At 44.2% G+C, this 12,168-nt stretch overlaps 1 protein-coding gene across 1 annotated transcript in view; it reads left to right on the top strand.

Moving 5' to 3' along the window:
* Positions 1-900: 900 nt before the first annotated feature.
* The window catches only part of ANKRD13C (ankyrin repeat domain 13C), a 459,935-nt gene continuing 448,667 nt past the window's right edge, over positions 901-12,168 (top strand). Inside the window, exon 1 of the mRNA XM_086953854.1 lies at positions 901-1,503. Coding sequence (XP_086809980.1) covers positions 1,197-1,503 — 307 coding nt within the window. The 5' untranslated portion in view covers positions 901-1,196. The remainder of the gene's footprint in view (positions 1,504-12,168) is intronic.

The following is a 12,168-nucleotide window of genomic DNA, read 5'->3' as shown; positions in this document are numbered from 1 at the left end:
GGCGAGGAAAGGCAGGACAAAGGGTTGAGGTCAAGCCAAGGAGTATGTTAAGTAAATGTAGCCTTGTAACTGTATGCACGTGTACGTGTGTGCACGTGTGCATGCACATACGTTTCATAGCCTACATGCTTTAAAACGTATATGCATGTACATACACACATATTTAGAAGGCTATGCGAAACCAGGACAGGCCAGATACAGAAGTAAGACTAACGGCTTTAGTTCTACTTTTACTTTCTGGTGTGTCCGGTTTTTGGTTCTCAAAATATGGTCACCCTAATATTAGCACAACACAAATGTTAAAATATCAAAAACTTTGAACAAATAAAAAAGTCAGACATAAAGCAAATTGAAAGTCTGTCTTCCCTGATATGGCACAGCAAGTGATTTTTTGCGAATTCTTTATAGATTACAAAATAAAATCCAATACACATAAAAAGTCGAACATAATAGTATATTTCGTTTAACTAGAAAAATATCTGCGAACTCCGAAAATAAATATTGCTTAACTCTGTTGAAGAAAGACATATCCGTGTTCGCCCATGAAGGGGCAACCAGGCGCTGAATAACGCGTTTAATGCTTTCCAACGACAATCACATTACGAATCTCAGAAAGGATGAATAGACCCGCCGGGAATTAAACCTGTGACTTCTCATTACGAATCTCAGAAAGGATAAATAGCCCCGCCGGGAATTAAACCTGTGATTTCAGGTCGAATTCAGGATCCAGCAGTGGGTGCATTAGTCCACTAAGCCACAAGACCTGCGAGAATAAGTTTAGGATTCTTTTTATCTCACGATACAGTTCAACTTAAAACCTACTAGTCCAAAATGGCCGCCTTGATAAACGAAAGGATAGTTTGTTTTATCTGGGGGCAGGGCCCCGACGTGCTCTGTGATAGGGTAAGGAAATATCACCCGCAAGACGGCTGCCTAGAAAACGGAAATGTGATGCGGTCTAGTTCTACGGAGGCCTGTCAGCGCTGCCGGGGTTCTCGCGATACGATCGGCGGATTATGGCCGTGCCCCATCTGTTTGAGCGGAGGGCCCTCAGGGATGCTCCAGAGTCAGTCCTGACAGTCCTTTAACTGTTGTCCTCTGCCTTCCGTTATCAGCGGCAGCAACACCTGCACTACCATGCACTGTGCTTGAGTCTTCCAGCGGGCCCGCAGCCAGCTTCTCCAGCAGGGGAGATCATGACCGGGGAGAAAATCCGCTCCCTGCGCAGGGATCAGAAACCCAGCAAAGATGAGGACCTATTGGAGCCCGACGAGGAGGCCACGGTTGGCTTTACCCGCAGTAGCGGCAAAGCGCGTGGCAAAATGTTCAGCAACCACAAACTAGTCCGCTCACCCTCTGCCCCCACGGGGCGGCCGCTTAGCCCTAGCGGCGCCAGCGAGGGTGGCCTCGCCTTCCCGGTGCACGAGTGCGTGTTCAAGGGGGACATACGTCGACTCTCCTCTCTCATCAGGACCCACAGCATCGGCCAGAAGGATAATCACGGTGCGTATAAGCGACCTGTCCACGGCTGTTTTCCGACCTGTCATCGAGTACAAGAACCCTTCACTGGGGACAGGGTGAAAGCACATTCTGGGTGTCTGACACTCTCGAGAACAAGGTTAGCTGGGAGATGCATGAGGTTAGGTGGGAGTTCATAGAGAGCAAGGGGGGGCTCGAGTCACCCGTTAGTACTAATTTGTATGGATCACACTTAGGAGGTACTTGTTTGATGACCCGTATGCACGCAGAAGAAAAAGGTATTGGTGGCGTAGATAAAATGCCCAAAATAAGCTCCAAGTTCTAAAACCTTACCACCATGAAATATTGCCAAAGAAAATATACTTTACGCTAAACGGACAGTTATCCCCACATCAACTCAGAAAATATTGTTACTCCAGAAAATAGATAAATGTAGAACTTACCCGACTTAAGGTGTGGGAGACTTGACACGTCGTGTATCAAGGAAGAGAGTGCGGACTAGGTAGCTAGTCCGTATCCCCAGGTATTTATATGTAATCAAAAAGGACTAGCCTATTGTGAACATTTACAGGACTCAGAACTGTATGATTAGGGGTGAACCATTAGGTTTCTTCATGAAGCCCGCACCCACCAACCTGGTTGGTGGCATGCTTCATCATCGGGCCCACCCAGTGACACTGAATGTGTCCCGGGTGTGCTTCGACGCTTTGATTACAGCGGAGCAGGTATGTAACTGAGTGTGCAGTGTGGTGACGTGACGTGAAAAGTGAAGATTAAAATGCTATACAGTGGTCCCAGTACCCAAGGGTAAATTATATGTTAATAACCGGGCCTCTGTTAGCTTTTAAAACGAGGCTGGTGGATGTAATGGGAGTACAAGTTAAGATCGCCTACATCCAAGTGTAGACCACACTTGGATGTAGGAGGTCTTAACTTGTACTCCCATTACATCCACCAGCCTTGTTTTAAACACTAACAGAGGCCCGGTTATTAAAATATAATTGCTGTAATCTGGTGTCGCAGCACACCTGGGACACATTCGGTGTCACTGGGTAGGCCCGATTATAAAGCATGCCACCAACCAGGTAGGTGGGTGAGGGCTTCATGAAAAACCCAATGGTTCACCCCTAATCCTACAGTTCTGAGTCCTAGACTTGACACGTGACACTAGCTTTATTTATTCCTTCATTTTCTTACCTGGACATCTTGCAGTCGGTGCCTGAGAAGGTGTGCGCTATTATTTGGCACTCTAGGAGACGTAGTAATGCGATCTTTATGTGGGACCAGTATTGGATAACTAGATATCTCCTTGTTGAAGGAACGCAGCCCTTATTAACAGGGCTCGACAAATCCACTCGCCCGCTCGCATTTGCGAGGGAGAATGGATGAGGACGAGCTATTTTTAGGTCCTACTCGCCCTTTCTGGCGAGTAGGAAGTCAAACTAACTTTTGTCCTCTGTCTTTAAAAACAGAGCAAAAGTGACAAGATAACATGATTTAAAGGCATTTTTATTGCTCATGAAGGTAATGAGCAATAAAGATGCCTTTAAATCTTGTTATCTTGTCACTTTTGCTCCGTTTTCAGAGACGGAGGTCAAGTGGGTTGCAGTCAGGTCGAGGGGATTTTCCATGGTACTAGACCAGCAGGACTAGTACAATTTTTCGGATTTGTCGAGCCCTGATTAATCATGTTTTCTGTTTGCTGATAATTTATTAGCTGTGTTATTTCAATTGACTTATCGGAATGCAAATGGAATATAGCTCCAAGAATTTACAATGTCGTTCGGAAAGGGTCAAAATGGGATTCGGTTTTGCAGAATCAGATTCTGAACCCTTGTTTCCGAATGAATTGTACACACTTCCCAACAATCGATTTATGATACCGGGACGCCGTTCGAGCAGTCCGAATCTTTTCCGAAAGGCATTTGGACAGCCTGTCTTATAGAGCCGATTCGTACAGCTCTATGGACACGGTTTCCGGACGAGCGATTACGATGACCGACTCAGACAGCCGTTCTGATTCGGTCTGCCCGACACGAAACAGCTGCCTGAATCTGTCTTTGGGGGCCCGTTAAGGGCCTCCCTTCACATGGAGGAATATGAATTGGGCCCGTGGAGATAACCAAGGAACCCCTCTTCCCAACCATGCACAATGTGGCTGCCAGAGGGTGCAAGGTTTTCCCCAACCACCCCTTTATAGGTCTCGGACTAGCGTCCCACGCAGTGGGCGGAGTACGAGACTTTATGTTTTGCAGTATGGGGGCTTGAACCCGCCCCTCTTCTCCATTGGCTGGCCTCGTAAATGCTGGCCAGCCATTGGAGGAGAGGGGCGTCACTCAGTTCAGGCCCCGTCTTGAGCAGATTTGGGGGTGTTTTTCTCTTTTTTTTTAAGCTCCGCCCCTTTTCTAGTGGTGGGCGTTACACCCTCCCTCTCACCGAGGTCCCAGTCTATTCCTCCTGTAATGTACCTTTTGCTACCTCTTGTATTTTGTTTGCTCACAATTGTCACTTTTGCCTCATGTAACTTCACGTCTGCTTTTGTAATTTGTTCACTCGTAATCTTTTCATGTATCATTACTGTTCCTATTGTGAAGCGCTCCGACTCCTTCGGGTACAGTCCGCGCTATATAAAAACGCATTAAATACATAAAAATACCATCACCCCGTGTCGGTGTCTGGACTTGTTAGGGGTATGGAAAGCTGCAGTGTTACTGACCCTGATTTGTGCTTGTTTGTAAGCCGCACACACGGCCGGCAATGATGCGCAGACCGGGACAAGAGGGAAGCTGAGGTGAAGCTTGTGGGACAGTCACGTGCTCTGCAAGTGCCCCGCAGCCCAAAGCCCGCACCATTCTGCTCAGAGATACCCCGCCCCTGGGACAGGCAGGCGCAGCACACCCACAGCCCCGGGACCGGCTGCAGGCAGCTCCCAGACTCTGACCGCGGGGCACCCGGGCTGAGGCAGACCTGCAGGGACCGGGCATCCCAGGAGGGAGCAAGGGGATCCCGGAGCCTCCCCAGCGCCAGCCGGGATAGGAGGTGAGCAGAACCCGCTGGGAGTCCCGTGCCGGGATGGGGCATCGGCCTCTGTGCCGCCCCCGCACGGGGTGCTTGTGTCTGCACCCTTAGCACCAGCCTCATCACTGATTTTCCCCCCCTCACCATCCTGGGAGACCCGAGGTGGCTGGGGCACACTGTGAACGTGCCCTCCCGTTACCTTTTGCTACCTCTTGTATTTTGTTTGCTCACAATAGTCACTTTTGCCTCATGTAACTTAACGTCTGCTTTTGTAATTTCTATTATCGTTCTTTTTCCGTTGTTTTTGGGTTTACCTCTCTCTGTTCCCCTCTTCCTTTTGCTTTCTTTCCTTCACTTCCTATTGTTCTATCACTTTCTTTGCCTCTAAATTTCCTTTTTTCTCTTTTTTCGTTTTCTATATTTTTTTCTCTTGTTCGTTCTATTATCTTCATTTCTTTCTCTCCTTCTCTTTTTCTTTTTCTTTTTTCCCCTCCCAGCCCCCATAACATTCTCCTGATTGAACTTTTGATTTTGGTCAGTAAAGGAAAGAATGGTTTTCCGCACCAGTGGGTTTTCCCCTGAAATAATCGCAACAGAACGAACACCTTGATCAAGGGTTTTACCTCCTCTGACCCCTGACCTCTGCACTGCCAGTGCAGAATGCGGACAGGCAGCTAAGCGCCTGGCTCGCTCTGGGATAAATTGAAACCGATCGCTCCCTTCTTCTGGGCTCCATTAAATACAGTTCCTGTTTCTTATCTTCTACAGCTGATTACCTGCGGACTCGATTTACAGCATCAGATATAACACCGCAATTCGTCCGGCTTCGGCTCAATCTCTATGCAAATTTGCCACATGTAATCCGTTAACACAGTCTCTGATGAGTTTAATGAGGTTAGACACAGTTGCGTGCCCTTAAACAAATAACCTTTATTCACAGAAGCAAGATGAAAGGACCCGCAGCCTCCAGCAGGTTGTAATTTGGCGTGAGACCACCACACCCTCTGGCACGCCCAGGCCCGCTCTTGAGGACATTCGTTGCTTTTCAAATGTGCAAAGGACAGCAGAGATTCAAGGAGTTCTAAGTCATCGGTGATTGTTGGATATCTTTAAAAGTGCTTTCATCTTTTAATGGAGACATTATAACGTCGTTTTCTAGTGACCACATGCTCACCAGCACACATTCTGAAGTGTTTTCTCCCCTCCATCCCACCCCTTCCCATCTCCTTTTGCATTATGGTTTCAAAGTGCTCCAAAGATGGTGGCCAGTGAGCTTATTGAAGTTAATGCGTGTGAGTTAGTCATTGTAGAGAAAGTAATTCATGGCAGGTGGCCCACTTTAAGGCTAAGAGAAACTGTTTGCATGAACCCGGCGGCGCCTCGAAGCTCCATTAACGTTACTAGAGCGCTATACAAACCTCTAGTAATCGAACGCAACGCACAACGGGGAGGGTGGACGCGATTTCAATCTTAACCCCTTCGAGGCTGATGACGAGCTGGGCTCGTCATGGTGTAGCCTCCTCAAACACTGATGACGAGCCCAGCTCGTCATGAACAATGGGATTTTCAATTCTGCAGCACAGCAGCAGAATACCATGAGCATCGATGGTGTTAAACTGAAGGCGAGTTGAAATGTGTGCAAGTGGGTGAGAATAACTTTACTTTCTGGTTCGTTAAATTCTCCCATCCGGGCCGCTCCGCTCCCTTCTGTCCCCACCCACCATCACCCTCCCCGGTTTTCTGTTTACTTCTTCCACGTTGAACTCCTGACCGCTTCACTTTTGGTTTCGGGGAGGGTGAGGGCTGGGAGAACAGTCACAAAGGACACAGCTGGCTGCACACACTTTTCATGGCACTGTTAGACCTCTTCCAGGGGTCTCGGGACTGGACCCTGCTCCAGGACAGCAAGGAGGACAAGAGGCGACAGGAAGATGCTCTGGGGCCACATGGCTCTGCCTAGGGGAATGGAGGTGAGGAGAGGTGGGGATTTCGGTGCTGGGCAGGAGCTCTCGGACAGCTGAGATGCTGCCAGGGGGCACGGAGGACACAACCCGCAGGCCTGGCTGTGTTTCTGGGATTGCAGCATGTATGTACATTGTAGAACACGCATTTTTTCAATGGGAGACTGTGTTCTTCGGAACACAGACTCCCATTGAGGTCAATGCGAGTCTGACCGAACGATGTTGGGAAGCCTAGTAATCAGTCGTTTGGACTTAAAGGACCCGATTAGTTTGAAAATGAGTCAGTGACAGATTCATTAAGAAGAGTTTCCTAACATCGTAATCGGCCCCTTAGTCTATTGACGTCAAACACACATAATGTCCCTGACAGTTAAAACCGAAAACAACATGGCCTATCCATATCATTTTTTCTTTACCATATAAAATTATATAGTGATCCTGAGTAGTCCCTAAAACACATGCATACCTGATCTGGGCCTAGTTATCCCCTTGTAATTTAAGATGTGCAGAGTATTAGGGTAACATTTTGATGTGGCACCAGATTAAGTATGGTTTCTATTGGATCATGGCTCTGAAGAGACATTAGAGTGAGCAGATTATTTTGGGAACCTGATAGCATGTAGGTTAATTTTGAAACATGCAAGGAAGATGAGCCAGTGAATGATGGGACGTAATTTTCCCCATTTTACGCACACCAGGGTATATTTGAGTTAAAATGACATGACAATCTGGTGAGCCCTCAAAACGCAACCTGAAGTTCTGTGTATATGGTCTAATTAGGTTTTATTTTATACTCCTCTCTTGTAAGTTAACTGTATATGCTGTACTCTTCTGAGGGTATGATGTATCACTCACGACCAGCAGTGCTGGAAAGCCTAACTCATTGCTCACTGGATCTTGCAGTTGGTGCTGCGCAGGCAGATTTCTACTGGCCACTTATGCTCCCTTCTTGTTTCTTTCACCACCAGTATTGAAAGATGGATAATGGCCAAGCAGATATTTGCTCTCTTTCTAGCATTTGGACTGCTAACAAAACTCACTGGGGCGGGAATACCTATGTTCTCAAACCTGGAGCATACAGAGCAGTACCTGCACCCCCACTACTCGTTGTCAGTGGGAGAAATTATCTCTTCCTCATGGTCTGAAGACAGAGATTTCAACTATTGTTTGGTTTTTCCTCTTGATAAAAGCGTAGATGCTGGCATTATCTTCCCAAATTAATGTTTAAATATAGACAATGGTTCTGTCGGGTATGAACCTGATCGCTTCAAAACATGCATAAATCCTGCAACATATGTTCAAAACATGCATAAATCCTGCAACATATGTTCTATCATAATTATATCAATTATTATGACGTTTAGAGTAAATCATTAAGTGCAAAACCAAACCAGCATAGAGGGTCATGCAAATGTTTTAATCATTAAATTATTTTTTATTCATGATTTTGTTTCTTCTTTATAGAGACCCTGTAGTAATGCATAGAACATGACACAACGACTTTATAATAAACGGCGCATCAATTGTGTTGAGTGAAATGTGACGTATTGTGCAAAAGTGACAAAAAAATGGTGATTTATATACACGACTGAGGGAAGGGGGAAGGAAAAAGAAGGACTTCTCAAGGCCAGTTCTTGTTTTAATAATTGTTTTGTCCAGTACGCCACAATAGTTAGCTAGGGAAAGACTGGACACGATTGACTAGTCCTTTAGCATTTATCGTCGATGTTTCGACCCTATTGACGCCTTGATTGTGGGTCTCGAGCGGGTCTTATTCAGGACGGGGAAGGGTAGTGACGTACGCCTATTGTTCCTTGATAACTCTGACACAAGGAAGGTATATTCAGTTGTGTTTTTCCCGTGGAACAATTAATCTAGTCGGACGAGTCTGTGTCAAATCCTGCTTCCATTATTTAGCTTGATTTCTCGTGTTCAGATATAATCAGAACTCCTCAGTAGCTCACGATCAGCCGTAATTAATTCGGCGATCGGTAAGTAGTGAATTTCCTGTTTAAACGTGCGTCCGATCTTGGTCAAATCATGCTTCCATTAATCAAGTTGATTTCTCGTATCCAGATATAATTTGAACTCCTCAGTGGCTCACGATCGGCCATGATTAATTCGGCGATCGATAGAAAGTGAATTCTCTGTTTAATCGCGGGCCCGATCTCAGTCAAGGTCCATCGTGTCGTTCGGCAACCGAGGCGGATCTGACTACGGTGGATCTAGCGTCTGTCTTATTCATTAGTTAAATTAATGGCCACACGCTGTACGAGATTCTGTTAATTTCAGCATCCTCTGTTGAAGTGCCACAGTGAGGAAAGTTAAGAAAGATATTGTTGCAGCTTTGCACTCTATTCTCTTAACGTCTTCTTACTTAATTTTACATCTTTTTCACTTCCTGGTTCTTCATTGGATTCTTATTTTCCCATCGCTGTCAGAATCATCCAGGCTTCCTATGATGAAGACACAGATGTGTCACCCCAAGCTAGACCCTTGGTTCAGTGTTTCTTTAATCACTTTAAAGATAAAAAAATTCAATAAATGACATCAAGTGGTACAGATCATATTGCCTTCTGAGAAGGCTGATATAATAAAATAGTCTTACAACACTAAAAAGATTCTTCAGTAGCTTCCAAAAGAAGTACTATTCATCCACAATTTTCTCATTCCACACTGCTCTTAAAGCACTATTTAAAACAATAGATTGCGCCTCCGCCATTACAATCCCTGGCCACACTTACCCCATAACTTTCTACACCATCAACTACGTCTTGTTGCAGTAAGTCTTTAAAATTGGCAAAGCGATTCGTGGATGATGTTTCACACCTTCTTTGGCCATCTGTTGCACTCCTCAACAGTGACTTAAGTTGAATGATATTTTGTATTACACTGTACTTAGACCTACGTCAGGGTCCCCTGTAGATCTCTGACCTGTACGTATTCTTAAACTTTTCCAGCTAAACCTTAGACTGGGGCCAATAATGGCAGTGTCATTATCCTGTTTATACTTGTTGTATGAGCGGGATTTGATGCAGACTATCACTACGTTCTGTGGGATCATCTTGAAGTGACTGGGATTGCTGACTTTGCATTATCCTGGTGTGGGTCCTGTCAACTTAATGGCTATCAATCCATTGAATGTCACTTTTTTTCTTTTCTTCTACCCTCTGCCTTCTGATTTGCTAAATTGTAGATGGTTTCTCCTTACCACCACCCACGCTTCATTGGCTATCTACAACCACTGACCGATTCATCCCTTCTAATGGCTTTGGATCCTACATGTACGCCAACAATGCCAAGCTTATCTCAGGCTGGAGTGAAGTCATTGGCACCTTTTTCTAGCTATCTAGGAAAGAATCCTGTAAGTGAATTGGTAGCCGATGACTTGCGCTTAATGCACAAAAGTAGACTAGCTTGTCGATGCCCGTTATTGGATGGCTACTGATCCCATGAAAGGGGACCTGGTCTTATGACTTGTGAAAATGGTGCGTCACATTGGAGACCTCTGTGATGCTTAGATATCTTTAATCCCGTAGAACTTGGCAGTCCTCTTCAGTCAATCCTTTCAGCTGCTTTGCTTGAGGAAGATTTTCCCTTCTTCATTGTAAGCTTCAAGTGTTTAGTCTGGTGTCACATGGACGTATGCTCGCTCCCATCCTTGCACTCTGAGTACTTGATGTCTTTCTTATTTGGAACCAAATGAAACTTAGCCCTGAGTGCCACTAACTTTAGTTGTGCTTGTCCTTACCTTGCTTTATTGAACTTGCTTATTTAAACAATATGCATCAAGTACAAAGTCCTTTCTGTGGTCCATTAACATTTTCAGTTCTTTTCCTTTTGTACTGAACAAGTTGTATCCTTATACTCCCAGTCGGACTCTGGGACCCTCCTCACCTCTCCTTCTGTTCACACCAACATTTCAAAAATTGATTAAGGGCAGCACTAACTTCCCTTTTTATGGTTCTCTCCATTTCATGCTCTTTCTCCTTACTTCTTTGCCCCATCCCTCCTTTAGACTTTTTTGGAAAGTCTTAAAGACCTCTGTTTCATCCACAAAGGTGTATGTCACTTGGAGTACTCCAGACTCTTATTTAACAGTGCCATGAAACCTTTTTTTAGAAGTACTCCTGCTCTACAGATAGTTAATCATATTAGATGAGGGATCAAAATGACCCATGCAATGACTCATTGGTTAAAGTTGAGGTTGGAACTTCTTTTGTCATGGATTATAGGATCTTGTGGAGGCCAAGTTGAGCGGTCAATGGGCAAAGGTTCTAGGAGAGTAGATAGAGGCCGTGGGGCAAGTGAGTGAAGTAGTATGTTTTAGTTATTCATGATTTTATATAGTACTGAACAGATTGTTAAATATGTTGGAGCGCTTTACAGGATGACGCATTTGTGATATATTTTTCAACAAAGGCTATATATTTAGGCATTGGATATTTCGAATTTTAAACCATGAGGTATCATTGTTCATCATAATTCATAAGTTTAATCAGTGAGTAGATTTTTCTTTTGTGAAAGTGCAGTAAGATGGGAATTTTAGAAGTTCTGTAGGATTGTTGTTAGTGATTGTGTATGCAGTTTTCAAGAATGCTTTTCGTAGCATTTAGTTTGTGAAATACACATTCAGCCTCTAAGGGCTGTACTCAGAAGAAATGAGTACACCTAGAAGGTGGAAGTGCCAGCCTATGCATACCTAAAGGAATTTGTTAAAATCCTGTTATGGGTGGTGTGAGATCCCGTCTGGGTTAACTGAAATGTAAGTTAATTTCTTGGTTTTTTTTGTGCACATAGGAACAGTATTGGCAAAGCCAATAGCTTATGCCTTGGCTAGCTTATGTAGTTATTTTTTAAATATTTTTGATTGCAAGCACATGCTAGAAAAACATGTTCCTCTCCAAGAGTGGTGACCATGTGCCTGTAATTAAACATTTAAACATTAAATTAACAGAGCTCATATAATTTTATTAGACCAGGGCAAGTGCTGCCAGGCAACCATGTGTACTTATTAAATGTTTAGAGACCTTTTTTTATTTTAATGTACTTCACAGGAAAGTATGTTTTTATTGGCACAAAGAAACCAGCATTTGCAAAGCCAGTAGGTCTGGCATTGGCTGCCAACATTTTGGCCTTATATCTCTAGCAGTAATGTCCACAGATGCTATCAGTTTCAGAAAACATAAAAATCCAAGTGATCTATTAATTAAGTTCACCAATCGGGTAATGACATTGAGTGAGAAAACTGTTCAATAATGGCCATGCAACTGCATCATATTGTAGACCTATTTATATAATTAAAATCGCAATGAAAAAGATCATAGACAAAAAAAAGATTAAGATCTTTAATTGACATGCCCGTTGAAAAAAGTAAAAACACGTTGTTAGAAGTGACAAGTGTAGACCAAAATGTGTTTAAAAAAAACAAAAGAAAACAAAGACTCGGATAGACCATACACAAAGAGTCAGCCAGTCAGTCAGTCAATGATTGCATTCGTGAATTTAAAATATCATTCTCTGAACTCTGATACATTTGAAATGTCTTTACTGCTCTATATGTCATCAGCGTTTCGAACAGGACATGGATTGAAGGGTCATCAGAACGAAAAATAACGACCTGAGCACTAGTAGTGACTTATGTGGCTGGCTTCTCATCCTGGTTCAAAAAAATGAAAAACAGGATAAGGTAATTGCTATGGAGGACAGG

This window comes from Lissotriton vulgaris, chromosome 1_1, assembly GCF_964263255.1.
Source record: "Lissotriton vulgaris chromosome 1_1, aLisVul1.2, whole genome shotgun sequence".
In the NCBI taxonomy this organism is placed as follows: domain Eukaryota; kingdom Metazoa; phylum Chordata; class Amphibia; order Caudata; family Salamandridae; genus Lissotriton; species Lissotriton vulgaris.
This window is presented reverse-complemented; position numbering and strand designations above follow the sequence as displayed.